At 41.4% G+C, this 16,280-nt stretch overlaps 1 protein-coding gene across 6 annotated transcripts in view; it reads right to left on the bottom strand.

Moving 5' to 3' along the window:
- CCDC158 (coiled-coil domain containing 158) overlaps nt 1-16,280 on the bottom strand; it is an 89,458-nt gene that overhangs the window by 7,873 nt on the left and 65,305 nt on the right. For all 6 annotated transcript variants that reach the window (XM_051819665.3, XM_051819664.3, XM_051819666.3 and 3 more), the window contains 6 exons: nt 12,250-12,410; nt 10,647-10,709; nt 9,275-9,334; nt 5,898-5,965; nt 2,358-2,516; nt 590-697 (listed from right to left, as the gene is read on the bottom strand). In XM_051819665.3, the coding sequence (XP_051675625.3) occupies nt 590-697; nt 2,358-2,516; nt 5,898-5,965; nt 9,275-9,334; nt 10,647-10,709; nt 12,250-12,410 (619 nt within the window). The remainder of the gene's footprint in view (nt 1-589; nt 698-2,357; nt 2,517-5,897; nt 5,966-9,274; nt 9,335-10,646; nt 10,710-12,249; nt 12,411-16,280) is intronic.

The following is a 16,280-nucleotide window of genomic DNA, read 5'->3' as shown; positions in this document are numbered from 1 at the left end:
GATGCGCTCCAAAATCACTTTGACAAAGCCTCCCGGATTCATGAAGTTGTCACAAAAGCAGGACACCAAGAGCGCCCCAGCGGCACGGCGCTGAGAACACAGGAGCTGTACGCTGTGCTAGTTCTCATTCAGACAACCACGCTGTTTTTGGAAGTAGCTTGTCTTTTTAGCTGGTGATTCGCCAGGGGGCAAAGTCACTTCCAGCACTAAGCTACTTTAAACCCTGGAAGCCAGATACCCGCTGGATACCGTTACTGTGTCTTCTGGCTATGCACAGTGATCAGACCCTGGTCACCATCAGACTCGTACAAATTCTTGTCCACAGAACTCACAGGAACAAGAGAGTGTGTGGCAAGCCTCAGGTGCAAAACCCCTCACGACACTCGTCCTGCTGGCAGCTGGTGAGCACACTGTCACCCGTGAGTGAAGAGGAGAGCAGGGCTAAGGGGACCCGCTCCAAGTCACAGTCAACCCAGAGCTCAGTCACGGTTAGGACCTCACATTTGCCTGGGGCTCTGATTTGCTAATGCAATCCCCAAGAAGAAAGTTCTTCCAAGGAGGAAGCTCTCTCCAGACATGTGCACCGTACCTTGGTTCTTGAGCTGTAAGTCTTCTACCAGGGTCTGCAAGCTTTCCAGTCTGTTCTGCAGCTTCCTGCACGTTTTCCCTGTTGTTTCTAGTGGCGGAGACTGTGCATCTGTTAGAAAATTGCTTAGATGTGATATTAAAAGTGGATCCAATATTTATTTTTAGAAATCTTCCCATTACACTTTAAACATTTTTCCTTTAAATAAAGGAAAATTTAAAGGACTATTTTAAAATAAAAATGTCTCTTACCTAAATATCAAAATAGTAGGTTTTTTTTTTTTTTGTTTCAAGCCTATTCTATTTATTATGTATCTACATCATATTAAATGGTATGGGTGAGAAGACTACTTCAAGTTTAATGATACATTCTGCATTATAAATAGCACTTGCTGTACCAAGCACAACAAGCAATTCCATTTACTTGGAGTTTTGGGGAGCAAGACCTAATTCAGTCACTGGCACCCCTTCAGGACGTGTGTGAGGCCAGTGCCCACGCTGGCTGCTGCCACCTGAGTGGAGATGGCCTGAGAGGGTGGGAGGGCTGTGTGGGTGCTGACATGGCTGAGAGCAGTCTGCAGCAGTGGGGCTGTGGCGGCAGTGGCAGCTGAAGAGAGCCTGGAGCATATAAGCTCTTCTCATCCAAGTGTGCTCACTCTGTCAACCTCTCACAACACCTGATAGGCAAGCTGAATATTCTAATTTTGATCCTAGTCCCTAACTAGCTATAAAATCTTTTTTTTTTAAGCTGTAAAATCTTGAGAATATTTTCCTATCAAAAAAACATCCGAACTAGCAATGTGTACAGGATAGGTTCTGAAAAGACTGAGAACTGATTTAACTATAATAGAATAAGTTTCTTATTTTATCCCCGATCCAAGAGAATGATGCGGGTGGGTGTTGCGGCACAGCAGGTTAAGCTGCCACTTGGGATGCCCAGATCCCATATCAGAGTACCTGGTTTGGGTCCCGGCTACCTCACACTTCACATCCAGGTTCCTGCTACTGCACCTGGGAGGCAGTGAATGATGGCCTAAGTGCTTGGGTTCTCCCATGTGGGAGAACTAGTTGGAGTTCCTGGCTCCTGGCTTCAGCCTGGCCCAGATCTGTCTGTTGTGGCAATTTGGTGAGTGAACCAGTAGACAGAAGTGTGTGTGTATGTGTGTGTGTCTCTCCCTCTCTTTGTCACTCTGCCCTTCAAATAATTAAATCTTTAAAACAGAAGAGAATGATGCCATGGAGAATCAGGACAGTTTTGTTCAGTGTCATACATGATGGGGAACATTTCAAATTCAATTTGGCACCCAATTATTTATCAGGCACTTATTCAAAACAAGCCATTTTTATAATTTGTCATATCCAGTAACAAATGATCTTAAAATCTGAAGAATGAGAAAATTTTGACAATTTTGTGTTATAAACCTTTGCACTCACAAAGGCAGATACTTCAAGAAGAGCCACAATTTTAGAGAATGTAAGACAGACAGAAAAGTTACTCACAACATCTTAAAGACTCAATTTCTTATAACAAAATAGAGGGAAATTCCATTATTCATGTCAGAAAAAAATATAATATTTACATCAATAAGTATGTATATTTACTAAGGCTTGTGGGTGTGTGTACATAATAGCTATGTTATTTAAGTAAGACCCACTTAAGTTAGACAGTTATCAGTGAGAGTTTGTGGATAAGGACAGCATGCAAAATATTAATTTTGGCTATGGGAATAAGGAAACAGTTAGTCCCATTGATGGTATCAGGTCATCCTTACCTTTAACAGAATCGGGGGAATGAATAGCTTTGGTGGGTCTGTATTGCGATGTGGAACCCACTGATTCTTCAGCCGAACTAGTTAGGAGTGAGTGTACTGGGGACTTCTTTGGAGAAGAATTGAATGAACGAGAAGCTGAATTTTTCACAGATGGACTTACTAAAATTTTGCAAAAACAGATGCAAACACAATTACTTAAAATATTAAATACTATTTATAGTATAATTATATAAATTTATTCATCAATATTAATATAAGCAATTTAATTACATATTAAATTACTTTAAAGTCTGTGGCCAGTGTTGTGGCGTGGCGGGTAGAGCAGCTGCTTGCAACGCTGGCAGCCCATGTGGGCACTGGTTCCTGTCCCAGCTGCTCCACTTCTGATCCAGCTCCTGCTAATGGCCTGACAAAAGCACCTGAAGATGGCCCAAGTATTTGAGCCCCTCCAACCCACATGCAAGAACCAGATGAAGCTCTCGGCTCCTGGCTTCAGCCTGGCTCAGCCCTGGCTGCTGCAGCCATCTGGGGAGTGAATCAGCGAAGGAAGGACCTCTCTCTCTCTGTCTCTCCTTCTTTCTCTCACTCTTTCAAATGAATACATCTTAAAAAACAAAAAGTCACACTCTCATGAGAAAACGTTCCCAAGTGGAGCAAGAGGAGAGGGATATTCCAGCAAATACCCAAGGTTTTATTCAGGTGAGAACTGAACAGGCCACACCATAAAAAGGGCTGTGCCTTAGGAATAAGCGACCAGAAACTAGACTTGCTGCGGGGAACCCCGAGGTCTACCTTCAAATCAGCTTCGTTTCTGATCTGATTACACTGAGGTGAGGTTGCTGATGTCCTTAGCTGTCTACCAAATGCAAGCATAAATGTTGCCTGGAGGAAGGTAATCGCATTCCAAACACCAAGTCATCTGCAAAACTTTTCATATACAAAGTGCCATGCAATAAAAAATAACCAGGTATATGAGGAGACAAGATAACATGTTAAAAAACTAAAAGAAAAAAATGGATAACAGATACAGATCCACAGGACTGTAAGGCCACAGACTTCTATAATCTAAGCAGCATTACCCCAAACCCCAGATGTGTTCTTCTTAAATAAAGAAAAGCATCCTTGGACATATCAGTAAGAACTGAGAAAGCAAAAAAAGACAAAAACAATGCTACTGTTAAAGACGGGAGAGAAAGGCATATTACAGTTAAATGAGCTACTATTAAATGTCAGGCTGACTTCTTAGTAGAAACAATGGAAGTCAACAAACAATGCACTGATATATTAAAAGGGAAGGAAAAATGTCAGCTTAGAATTCTATACTCCACAAAGACATTTTCCAAAAATAAGGATGAAATAGTTTCAGAAAACCAGAGAATCTACCACCAGAAGTCTTACATTAAAGAAAACATTAAAGGCATAAGAAAAATGATAGTAGAAAGTAAAGTGTACATGTATAAGGATATCCAAATGAGTATCAATTGTAAAAATAATACAAATAATCCATTGTGGTGTTCATATTTGTTCTTATTATTAAAATACAGGACAGCAGTTTCTGAAAGCTGCTGGGACAGTGAGGGGAGTTAACATGCTCTAAAATGCTCACAGTATTTGAGAACAGAAAAGCTCTTACTGCCATTCATCCAGTAAGGCAGGGACACGTGCTGTGTTATCCTGAGTACTCAGTAAGACAGTAATCAAACAAGGGGGCTTCAAGAAGTCCACAGAAAGTGGATTAAAAGATCAATTTTGTTTGTTCACAACACACATTTTCATGGACTTTTAGAAGGCCCCTTGTATAACTGAAGTACACCTGAAGGCACTGTTTATACAAATGCCCTTTCTTTCAACATACTCATTCCCAAATGACTTCTCAAGTCAAAAGTTATTAAAAATTAAGCATTCCCATGTATTTTAAGAACACTATGTTTTGACTCTAGGTCGATATTGATACTTTCCTGTAAAAGGAGAAAAAAATTGGAGGCTTATTTTCCTCTCACCTTTGTTCACCTTATGCCTCTGTTTCCCCACTTCTATGACTACTGTCTGGACTTATGTCTTTGTTGAATAACCATTATTTTCACAGTTTCATTCTATCCCATTTATTTTGTTCTCTTCCATAAGAAGACCAATTACGTGTCTGTTGGTTTGCCTTTTCATTCCAAATCTGACAGTCTCTGTAATTACTTTTTGTCTTTCCTACTTTTGAAGATTACTTTTGTGTAATTTTTCTCTATGTCTATAATTTCTGTCACGCATTTTTGTTTATTTTTAGGTCTTTTCTCTACAGTGTTTTTCTTTTCCATGTCTAGCTCCCTTTTCAACCCAGTCAGTCTCTTCCTTCACAGCTCATTTTTATTGGACATCACCTTGTCTAAAATTTTTTAGAATTACATGGAGAACCTGTTGTTTCAATTCTTCTCCACTTCCTTTGGTTCATTCAATAAATATCTTTTGGGTTCCTGCTATGTGTCAGGAAAGTTCTGAGTATTGGGTGTATCAGGGAACCGAACCGTTAAGGATACCCGTCCCTGTGCAGCTTTGTTCCAGCAGAGGGCGACACCCAGTGAGCAAGGTAAATTCCTGCTACGCCGTATGTTAGAAGATGGTAAGTGTCTCAGTGGAAAGAAAGGCCATCAAAGGAGTGTGTACTTTTCTCTGAAGGGAGGAGAGAACATCCACTTTGCTTATGGCCATGTCCAAATACTGATGGAATCTACGGTCTCAAAGGCTTCGATAGCCTTGGTAGCCCACAGCAAGAGCCTCATGTGATCACTGACATCATAAATAAAGGTGTCAGTTGTTAAAGGAACAACAGAAGTCACTGTGCACCTACTCCCCATGTAGGACCTCCATCCTTTATGAGCTATACTACGAGAATCAACTGCAAATCTTGTTCTCAAACTGTACTCTAAATGTTGTATGTATGTGGGGTGCAAACTGTTGGAATCTGTGCTTAACATGGAGTTGGTCCTCTGTATATAAAATCAAACTAAAAATGAACCATAATGAAGAAGGGGATGGGAGAGGGAGAAGGAGAGGGAGAGGGAGAGGGAGGTGGGATGGGAGTCAGGGTGGGAGGGTGGGTATGGGGGAAAGAATCACTATATTCCTAAAGTTGTACCTATGAAAAAGGTATTCATTAAATAAAAACTTTTAAAAAAGATAGTAAGTGTAATGTTAAAAAAGGGAAAAGGAAAAGGGGCTGAAAGAGTGGGAAGGCTGCAAACTTTGAGAAGATGCAGAGAGCTCAGTCTCACGGGGAAAGTGCCATCCCAGCAGAGGCTGTGTAGAGGGTGGGGTTAGCACGGTGGGGCAGCAGTGTGAAAAGGCGCTCACAGGAAGCCACCTGGATGTTCCAGGAGGAGCTCAGAGGTGGATGCAGGAGAGGGCAGGAAGGTGGAGTAGAAGGAAATGAGACTGGACAGTTAAGGGGGACTTACCTGCTACTGTGATGACTCTGACTTTACTCTCGAGGAAACGGGGAGCCACTGTGGGGTTTTAAGCAGGCCCCATCCTGTGCTTTCATTGAAAACTCACCTGTGGAAGGGAATGTGAAGCAACTAGAGGGATCCTCCAGGTCTCCTGCGTGTAGCGTGACTGGCTCTCTGGAAACATAAGAACGGTCACACGAGCATTCCATTTCAAACATACCACTAAGGTTTATGGACAGAAGCTAATTCAGGCAAATGTGATGGTTAAAATGCAAACTCTGGAACTAGCATTGTGGCACAGTGGCTTAAGCTGCCGCCTATATTGCCAGCATCCCATATGAGCACTGGTTCAAGTCCTGGCTGCTCCATTTCCAATCTAGCTCCTTGCTAATGTGCCTGGGAAAGCAGTGAAAAAGGCCCAAGTACTTTGAACCCCTGTACCCATGTGGGAGACCAGGAAAAAGCCACTGGCTCCTGGCTTTGGATCAGCTTGGCTTCGGATCAGCTTAGCTCTGGCCATTGCAGCCATCTGGGGAGTGAACCAGCAGATAGGAGACCTCTCTCTGTTTCTCTTTTTCGCTGACATTCAAATACATAATTTTTTTCTTTTTTTAAAAAAAGCAAACTTGGGGCTGGTACTGTTGTGTAGTGGGTAAAGCCATTGCCTGCAGAGCTGGCATCTCATATGGGTGCTGGTTTGTGTCCCAGCTGCTCCACTTCCCATCCAGCTCTCTGCTGTGGCCTGGGAAAGCAGTGGAAGATGGCCCAAGTCCTTGGGCCTCTGCACCCGTGTAGAAAGCAGCTCCTGGCTTAGGATCAGTGCAGTTCTGGCCACTGCAACCATCTGGTGAGTGAACCAGTGGATGCAAGACCTCTCTCTTTTTCTCTGCCTCTCTGTAACTCTGCCTTTCAAATAAAATAAATACAACTTTAAAAAAAATACTTCAGATAAAATTAAAAAAAAAAAAAAGCAAACTCAAGAAGGTAATCACAACCCTGAATTGCAAAAGTTCTAAAATAACCTAAGAGGGAGATTCAAAGTTGCATTATATTTTTGCATTTGGTACCCATGAACATTTTGCAGAATAAAATATAATAATATACAATATATAACCATGGTTAGAAAATTTATTTTTGTGTAATAGTAACTATCAAACTGAAGTCACTTTTCTCATGGATTCTAAGAGAACACAATCTTAATGACTTATTTACGACGCAGGAAATGGGACAGACACAGCAGAAAGCCTCTCCGCGTTGGCAGCAGCTGTTCACACACACGCAGGCTTTAGCAGATCAGTGAGTCAGTGGAAATTCAGAGGCAGGTTCCTGCCGCCGCGTGCGGACTGTGGGGTATCATGGCAACTTCTAGAGTGTCTGTGAGGGCAAAACTATTTCCATTATAATACTAAAATGCTATTTGCTTCTTAACACCTAGCGTCATGGTGTACAGTGCATTCCCCAAGAGCGTGTGAGGGCGTATATGACAACAGATGCAATCCATACACAGACAGGAGAAGTCAGCTGTGTTTTATTAAGCCAGTCATTAAACTAAAACAAGGTCTTCTCAATGATTCTCTTGGAGAATACAGGTTTTTTTTTTTTTTTAAGATTTATTTCATTTATTTGAAAGACAGACTGATAGAGACAGAAGGAGAGACAAAGAGAAAAAGATCTTCTATCCCTGGGTTCACTCCCCAAACAGCTGGGGCTGGGCTGGGTTGAAGCCAGGAGGCTGGAACTCCACCCAGGTCTCCCCCATGGATGGCAGGGGCCCAAGAACTTGGGCTACCTCCACTGCTTTCCCAGGTGCATTAGCAGGGAGCTGAATGGGAAGTGCAGCAGCTGGGACTTGAGCCCACAGCACTCCAATATGGGATGCTGGTGCTGTTGGTAGGATCTTAATCCACTAAACCACAATGCAAATCCTGGAGAATACAGTAAGATAAACTGCCCTGGGAACATCACTGCTGAAGGGAGCAGAGCTTTCTAGCCATGAAGAGACTCTACAGCAGAGTTTCCGTTAGCTCAGGGCAATAGCTCCTCTCTGCCCACTGCCCTGGACTGGTTTTCTCCTGGGTAGCTCTGTGTATGCAGTAGTGGTTACAAGCATGAGCTCAGGAGCCAGCCAGACTTGAGTTCAAGTCTGAGCTCCACTGTTAACAAACGTATGGTGGTGACAAGTTGCTTACATACGCAGAGTCTTCGTTTCCAACCCAGATAGGAGAAGACGATGCCTATTTCATACATTTTAGATAAAACTAACTGCAGGGCTGGGGTTGTGCATAGCACATAAAGCTTCCACCTGCAATGCCGGCATCCATATGGGCACCGATTCCTGTCCCTGCTGCTCCACGTCACTCCAGCTCCCTGCTAATGTGCTAAAGGCAGCAGAGATGGCCCAAATGCTTGTGCCCCTGCACCCATGTGGGAGACCCGGAAGAGGCTCCTGGCTTAGCTGTGGCAGCCATTTGAGGAGTAAACCAGCAGATGGAAGATGTCTTTCTGTTTCTCCCTCTTTGTAATTCTGCCTTTCAGATAAATACATCTTAAAAAAAAGACTAGCTGTGATAAGTCTAAAATAAGAATTTAAAAATATGTGGTAGGGTCAGGCAATCGGATCAGTGGTTAAGACACCTACATTTCGTATCAGAGTGCCTGGATTCAATACCTGGCTCTGGTTCCAGTCTCTAGCAGACCCTGGGAGGCAGCCATGACAACTCAAGTAGTTATGTTCCTGCCACCTATGGGGAGACCTGGATGGAGTTTCTATCTCCCAGCTTTGCCCCAGTCTCCTCCAGTACCAAGGCCGTTGCAGGCATTGCAGGAGTGAACCAAGGATGGCTCGCTCTCGCTCGCTCTCTCTCTCGCTCGCTCTCTCTCTCTCTCTGTCTCTCAAATAAATAAATTTAAAATATAAGCAACCCCACAGTATACTTCTAAAAAAATGTAGTAGATAGCTGTGGTTATTATTAATATGTACAATGTAGTTATACATGCAAATGAGAAGGAAATCAAATCATTTCTTTCAGGCTAAGAGAAAGATATTTTTGGAAAGATCCAAATTCACTATATTTTGATCAAGGAGCAGAGACAGTAAGAAAATATTTACAACACTGTCTTCACCCATTCAACAAAGACTTATTTACTGAATGGTTATTAGGTTGCAGGCATTATACTGGGTGGGGAAGACACAGCAATGAGTAAGCCCCTGCCCAACTGGAGTTTAAATAGTAGAAATGACGTTCATATTCTTAAGATATAAGAGACTTGCACATCTCTATTCATACATGGTGAACTTGGAAAAGAGAACAACAGGGTTTACTCCAGGCAGGCAGTCAATGAACTGACCCTACAATTCTGAGCAACTTGAAGGCAGAGCCCTCACCTACCTTGGTTACTGTGGTACTGTGGCACACTACGGGCAGTTACTGATCTTTTAATTAACTAATGACCAATAGAAGGGCCAGTGGTAGAATTTCTTACCTGCTAAGAGTTTCACTTGATTTGCTGCCTTCAGTGGAGTCCCTTAATGAGTTGTTGCTTCTGTTGGTAGAGGGATGGGAGAAATTAACGTCTATATAATGTTACTTACTCATCAGTTTAATGAATGTTTGTGAGACCACCGATTACAGTGAAATGACCATATCTGATCATCTGATACCTTGAGCCAAAGCATTAATGTCAAAAAAAAAAAAAAAAACCTTTCCTCTGAACATTACTTTTATTTATCAAAAGTGTTTTAGAAAAATTCATTTAAGGGACACACACACACACACACAGGGGGAGAGAGAGAGAGAGAGAGCAAGAGAGAGGAACTCCCACCCACTGTGTACCACCCAAATGTCTGGAGGTGACAGCATGGAGAAAAGCTTGAAGACTCACAGGAGCGGGCTCTGGGAGTCAGGACTGGTCTCGTTTGGTTACAGCACCACACGCGTGCGCAGACTGGTGCCAAGTCGGATTCCTGAGCGGCACGCTGAGGAGCTGTGCGCTGCGGGCAGCCCGGCAGCAGCAGCGAGGAGCTGCTGGCCCTGCACGCGGCAGCTCGAGTCTCAAAGGCACAGCACGTCAGCCTCCGTCCTCCTTGGCTAAAGGCGCTTCTTGGAAGGTGTCTTCACTTAGGGCCCTATTTGGCATTATGGACTTCATTGCTTTATGGTGTTTTTAAAACTTCACTGAAAAATTCAGCGCTTCATTATCAGCGAAACAGGACTGCTTTCAGTAACGCTCTTACAATCCTGTATGGAGCGTGCTGGGGTCGCCTTCTGGACCACTACACACAAATCACTGTAAATGAGGGCACTTCAGAACGTTCATGGGAAAATGGAACTAAAACATAAGTTTACTTTGGTGAAAAAATTTTTTGAAATGCATGTACTTTTTTCATACTAGGCATTTCCAGGACGGTTTGAAGACCCCATGCATATATAAATGAAGAAAATGTCTCCCAGTTTTGGTACAGCATAGCATATAAAGTTTCATGTGGGTAAGCAACAGCAAAATTCAAAATGAGTCAACCCCCCCAAAGTATATCACTTTGATTTCTGAAAGTAAATCACTTTAGTTCACATCACTGAAATCATTGAAATCCTTTTTAGAGTCGCATTGTTTAATGTAATCAGCTTTTCTTCAGTAAACCCAATGTGTCCATCAAGTCCCATGAAAACTATCCAAACACACTTTCCAAAACATAACATTTTTTTACCAAAATAAGCTGAGCAGCTTATTTAAAATCAATTGTTTCAATGTATTACAAAACAACATACTAATCTGAACAATTTTAACCAATTACAGCCATCCTACATATAGAATTCTTTGACAATTAATTAGAGTCAGAATCTCACATTCTTCTTACCTATGGCATATGTCTATTCTCAGGCTTGATTCAGTCACACAATCTCTTCCTCTACCACCTTCTCTGTAAAGACAAATGTAACTCTCAGTGAATTATATGAGGAACAACTTCCAGATTCTGTATATTTTTAGAATAATCACTGATTACAGGTATTTAATTTGTCTTTAAGCCACATTGTGAATTTGACCTGCAAACAGGGCTACTTCTAGAATTCATCATCTCAAAAATTCTTTCCTTCCATGCACTCTTAAAAGCTTTCTGGGCTTTAGTGACAAGGTCATTTGTGGGATCATAGCAAATTAACATAAGCTCGCAAAAAGCAGGAACCAACTATACCCATATTCGATATAGTCTAATTTTGCTTAAGCCATCATTAGTGGCTGGAGTGATGCAAATGTCATCAGAAAAGCCATGGAAATCCTGTGGTATGAGCAGTGCTTGGAGCCAGGGGCTCTAATTTTTACTTCTAGCTTGGCCTCTTCGCTTTATATAAGGCAAGTCACTCTATGCTTAAATTTACTCAAGTGAGCATAATAATAATGACCTTGCTTAGATGTCATATGACAGTTGTAAAAAGCCAAAGTGCTCTTGCAAATGAAAATTTTTTAATGAATTGAGCAAGGGGACACTTCTGACAATGTGTTATTCCAATAATGCAATGATACTAGGTAACTGGGCCATCACTAATATTTTACTATTTTATTTACTTATTATTAATAAGAATTAGATAAATCCAGCTTATATTTTGGTACCTCTAGATAATATATGCTAAATATACATCTTAAAAAACTGGAGATTGATTGCATAAAGGTATTATAACAGATAGTACTGCTTTTAGATATTTGTCAAATAACCAGAAAAGCAATGTTACGACAATGGGTTATTATAATACTAAAATAAATATATACACATACACATATATAATATATACACATACATATATATGATATATATATATATACACCATATTAAAATGGCAACATACAAATTCAAAAAACACTATTTGAAGAGAATATGAGAATATACAACTACATACAAGCCAGGCTGGTAAACTGGCTCAAACGTGTTTGGAGCTGACTTTTTATTAATTTACTCTATCACTGGCATGAACACCTAGAGAACTAGGGCCTTTCCTATAAGCTTATACCTGGAGTGTCAAGCTGTTTTCAAGGTCCTAGTTTTAGCTCCGCCATTGACCTGCGTGTTTTTCTCATTTGTAAGATGGTATAAATGAACCCTGCTTGCTTTGTCTCAAATGGTTATTGTGACATTCAAGCAAGCTTATGAATGTGAATCTGCTGGGAATTATAAATTACTATTCAAGTAATTTATCTATCTATCTATCTATATAATTTATATATATTACCCAAGCAACTTTGGGTAATGCCTTGTACTGACTACCTTCTGCACAGAGCAACTATTTTCTGTGATGTCAAGTTGTTTTGCTTTTGCTTAACTCCTCCACTTCCATCTGGCTTTCCCTGTTAATTCCAGACATTCTTCAAAGGTATCTGAACCTCACCCTCCCAGAGAGTAACATGTGGACAACTTAGCGGCAAGCCACTCATGAGAGGGGCCTTCCCTCTGAGAGCCACAGTCTTACACAGCCACGCCCAGGGGGCCTAGAGACGGTGTTCTCGCATCGTCCTCGGTCTTGCTCAGAGGCACAGGCGGCTCCTCATTGATCACACTTCTCAACTCTTGGAGCAGCTGCTTCAGGTCCCTTGTCGGGTCTTCTTTCAGCGCATTGGCTTTCATAGAGTGCTGAGTGAAAAAAAACATAAAATAAAGACTTATTCTTTCAGATTTCTATGCTGTTTTCTGTCACAAAATTAACTCATCTGTGAAAGAGAAATGATGGAGGAGCAAGCAGAAGACAATAACTATCACCTAAAATCTTATTACACAGGGATAATCAAAAACAACCGATCAACAACCAACAGAGTATCACAGTAGGCATTCAGTATTTGGGAAAAAAAAAATTCCAGGATGTTCCAAAAAGTGAAACTTGAATTTTCTGTGTGGGGGGCACTATGCTGGAGCCACATGAATGGAGTGGAGTGGGGCACAGCCTGCTGTGGCCTCCGCCATCCCACAGGGCCTCCGTCTCCAGCATGCACCAAGCACTGTTTGCTGGGGTCTTGTTCATGCACCGTGTCGTTGGGTCTCCAGTGCTTGCATCTGAACTGAACATGTTTAGGCCTTTTTGCTTATCATTATTCCTGAACCAATACAGTTTAACAACTATTTGCATAACATTTACACTGGAGTAGGTATTATAAGTCATCCAGAAATGACCTAAAGTACATGGGAAGGTGGGCATAGTTTACATGCAATTATACAAGGGCCTTGGGCATTCATAGGTTTTGGTACCTGAACAAAATACTGGAACAAATCCCCTGAGAATACCGAGGGACAACTATCTATCTAATACACACAAACACACATACAGAATGAATATTTATACCTTTGACAGTACTTCCAAAAGTTCACAAAAATGGAATTAAAAGGTATATTTGTTTTGGTGCAAAAATTTTGAAATCCATGCATAGCTTTTTCTTTTTTTTTAAACTTTTATTTAATGAATATAAATTTCCAAAGTACAGCTTATGGATTACAATGGCTTCCCCCTCCCCCATAACTTCCCACCCACCCGCAACCCTCCCCTCTCCCGCTCCCTTTTCCCTTCCATTCACATTAAGATTCATTTTCAATTCTCTTTATATACAGAAGATCAATTTAGTATATATTAGGTAAAGATTTCAACAGTTTGCACCCACACAGAAACACAAAGTGAAAAATACTGTTTGAGTACTAGTTATAGCATTAAATCACAATGTACAGCACATTAAGGACACAGATCCTACATGAGGAGTAAGTGCTCAGTGACTTCTGTTGTTGACTTAACAATTTGATACTCTTGTTTATGGCATCAGTAATCACCCTAGGTTCTTGTCATGAGTTGCCAAGGCTATGGAAGCCTTTTGAGTTCGCCGACTCTGATCATATTAGACAAGGTCATAGTCAAAGTGGAAGTTCTCTCCCCCCTTCAGAGAAAGGTACCTCCTTATTTGATGACCTGTTCTTTCCACTGAGATCTCACTCATAGAGATCTTTCATTTAGTGTTGTTTTTTTTTTTTTTTTTTTTGCCAGAGTGTCTTGGCTTTCCATGCCTGAAATACTCTCATGGGTTTTCAGCCAGATCCGAATGCCTTAAGGGCTGATTCTGAGGCCAGAGTGCTGTTTAGGATATCCGCCATTCTATGAGTCTGCTGTATATCCCACTTCCCATGTTGGATCATTCTCTCCCTTTTTTTATTCTATTGGTTAGTATTTGCAGACACTAGTCTTGTTTATGTGATTCCTTTGACTCTTAGTTCTATCATTATGATCAATTGTGAACAGAAATTGATCACTGGGACTAGTGAGATGGCATTGGTACATGCCACCTTAATGGGATTGAATTGGAATCCCCTGGTATGTTTCTAACTCTACCATTTGGGGCAAGTCCGATTGAGCATGTCCCAAATTGCACATCTCTTCCCTCTCTTATTCCCACTCTTATATTTAACAGGGATCACTTTTCAGTTAAGTTTCAACCCTTAAGAATAACTGTGTATTAATTACAGAATTCAACCAATAGTATTAAGTAGAACAACCAATAAAAAATACATGCATAGCTTTTTCATAACATGTATCTTCCATGAACTTTGTGAAAGCCCCTGTATACAGTGTTGAACTACACACTTAAATCACATGCATCACAGCATTCCAAAAGCCTCAGGAATTGGTGGCCTCATGCATCCCCAAGGCTGGGGTAAGGAACAGGGCAGCAGAATGGGAGCACTGACTAAAGTCTGCCCCAGAAGCCGTCAGAATCCCAGCTGCCCTCCCCACATTGTCAGGTGAGCACTCATTTTTCCCTCTGAAAGGAGTCCAGAGGCTTAATCTCTGGGTAAGTTTGAACCAAAGGATTCTAGGCTCCAAAGGAATATATGGCATCAGGAGTAAGGCTGGAACTGAAAATACGAATATGAAGTGGCACTGCTTTCATAGAAGTTACTCCAGACTTCCTCTTGAGAGTTCTACCAGATGGACTAAAATCTACAATTCAGGGACAAGAGAGCTTTTGATAACTGACAGGCACAAGGATAAAGATTTACAGCTAATTTTTGCATCCCTCAATAAAAAAAGCAATACCTAGCCATCTACCAGTTGACAAACACTAACAATCTTACAAAGATAAGGTTCTGATTCAGTGTTCTAGAGCCCATTCACCTGGAACAAGAAAGGGCAGCCAAGGATCACCAAGAACTGAAGCAAGGAAAATCTCTAACTTGAAAGACAGACATCACAGCAGAAAATTTAATGAATCTGAAGTTTAATTCGGTTGACAGAAGATATGGTCAAAAATCTAAAGTTAATATTCTTAAAAAGAAAAGAGAAAGTACTGTACCCATGAAATAACAGAAAGCTATATAAAGACAAGACTTAAAGAACAAAAATGGGTTCTTGGAAATCAATACAGATAGACAGATATAGATATAGATATATACGTTAACTAAGGCAGAAAAAAATCCAATGAGTGCTTATAAAAAATATTTGAGGACATTTATGAAAAGGCAGGAGTGGATGAAGAGCTGGAAAATGGGAGCAAACCAGAGAAACAGTCCCAGAGGTCTAAAGGACAACTCATAACTCTAGAGAAAGAGAACTGAGAAAATGGAGAGAAAATATAAGTAAACTAAGAAACTTTCTGAGAAACAAAGAATACAAGAACCTGCTAAGAGAAAAATGAAGAGAAAGAGTCCCAGAAGAGACATCCTGAAATGAATATCAGGGCTAAAGAAACGACCCTCAACGCTTCAGGAAAGAAAAACAGGTCACATACAAGAGTTCTGGCATCAAAATGGCACAACAGCCAAAAAGTGCTGAGAAAGTAAGATGAGCTTCTGGTAGAACTCCACCAAAGAGGTGAAGAAAATGGGTAACTCTAGGCCTCAGGAAAACAGCCTTAATTCAAAGCCCCTCAAGCCTGGGAGTGTATTAAGGTGATGTCAGAGTGTTAGTGCCCTTGGCTTAGCTACCAGCCAGAAGAAAATTTAAATCTTCTTTGAAGGATAAACAAAGAGATTCAGATCCCCAAATTAGTTTTATCATTTTTTTCATACACAATGTTCAGAACTCAATTATTTAAAAAGAACAAGGCAAGTGTTGGGTGCAGAGGTTAAGATGACATTTGGGGTACCTGCATTTTATTCGGAGTACCTGGGTTCAAATCCTGGCTCTTCAAAAAAAAAAAAAAACACACATTTATTTATTTGAAAGGCACAGTATCAGAGGACAGAGCGAAAGTGAGAGACAGAAAAAGATAGAGATCTCTACTTCTTTTTTTTTTTTTTTTTTTTTGACAGGCAGAGTGGACAGTGAGAGAGAGAGACAGAGAGAAAGGTCTTCCTTTGCCGTTGGTTCACCCTCCAATGGCCGCCGCGGCTGGCGCGCTGCGGCCGGCGCACCGCGCTGACCCGATGGCAGGAGCCAGGAGCCAGGTGCTTTTCCTGGTCTCCCATGGGGTGCAGGGCCCAAGCACCTGGGCCATCCTCCACTGCACTCCCTGGCCACAGCAGAGGGCT

Source organism: Oryctolagus cuniculus, chromosome 8 (genome assembly GCF_051225735.1).
Source record: "Oryctolagus cuniculus isolate XC-2025 breed Fujian yellow rabbit chromosome 8, ASM5122573v1, whole genome shotgun sequence".
Taxonomy (NCBI): Eukaryota; Metazoa; Chordata; class Mammalia; order Lagomorpha; family Leporidae; genus Oryctolagus; species Oryctolagus cuniculus.
Note: the sequence above shows the minus strand (reverse complement) of the source record. Positions and strands in the feature narration are given on the sequence as shown.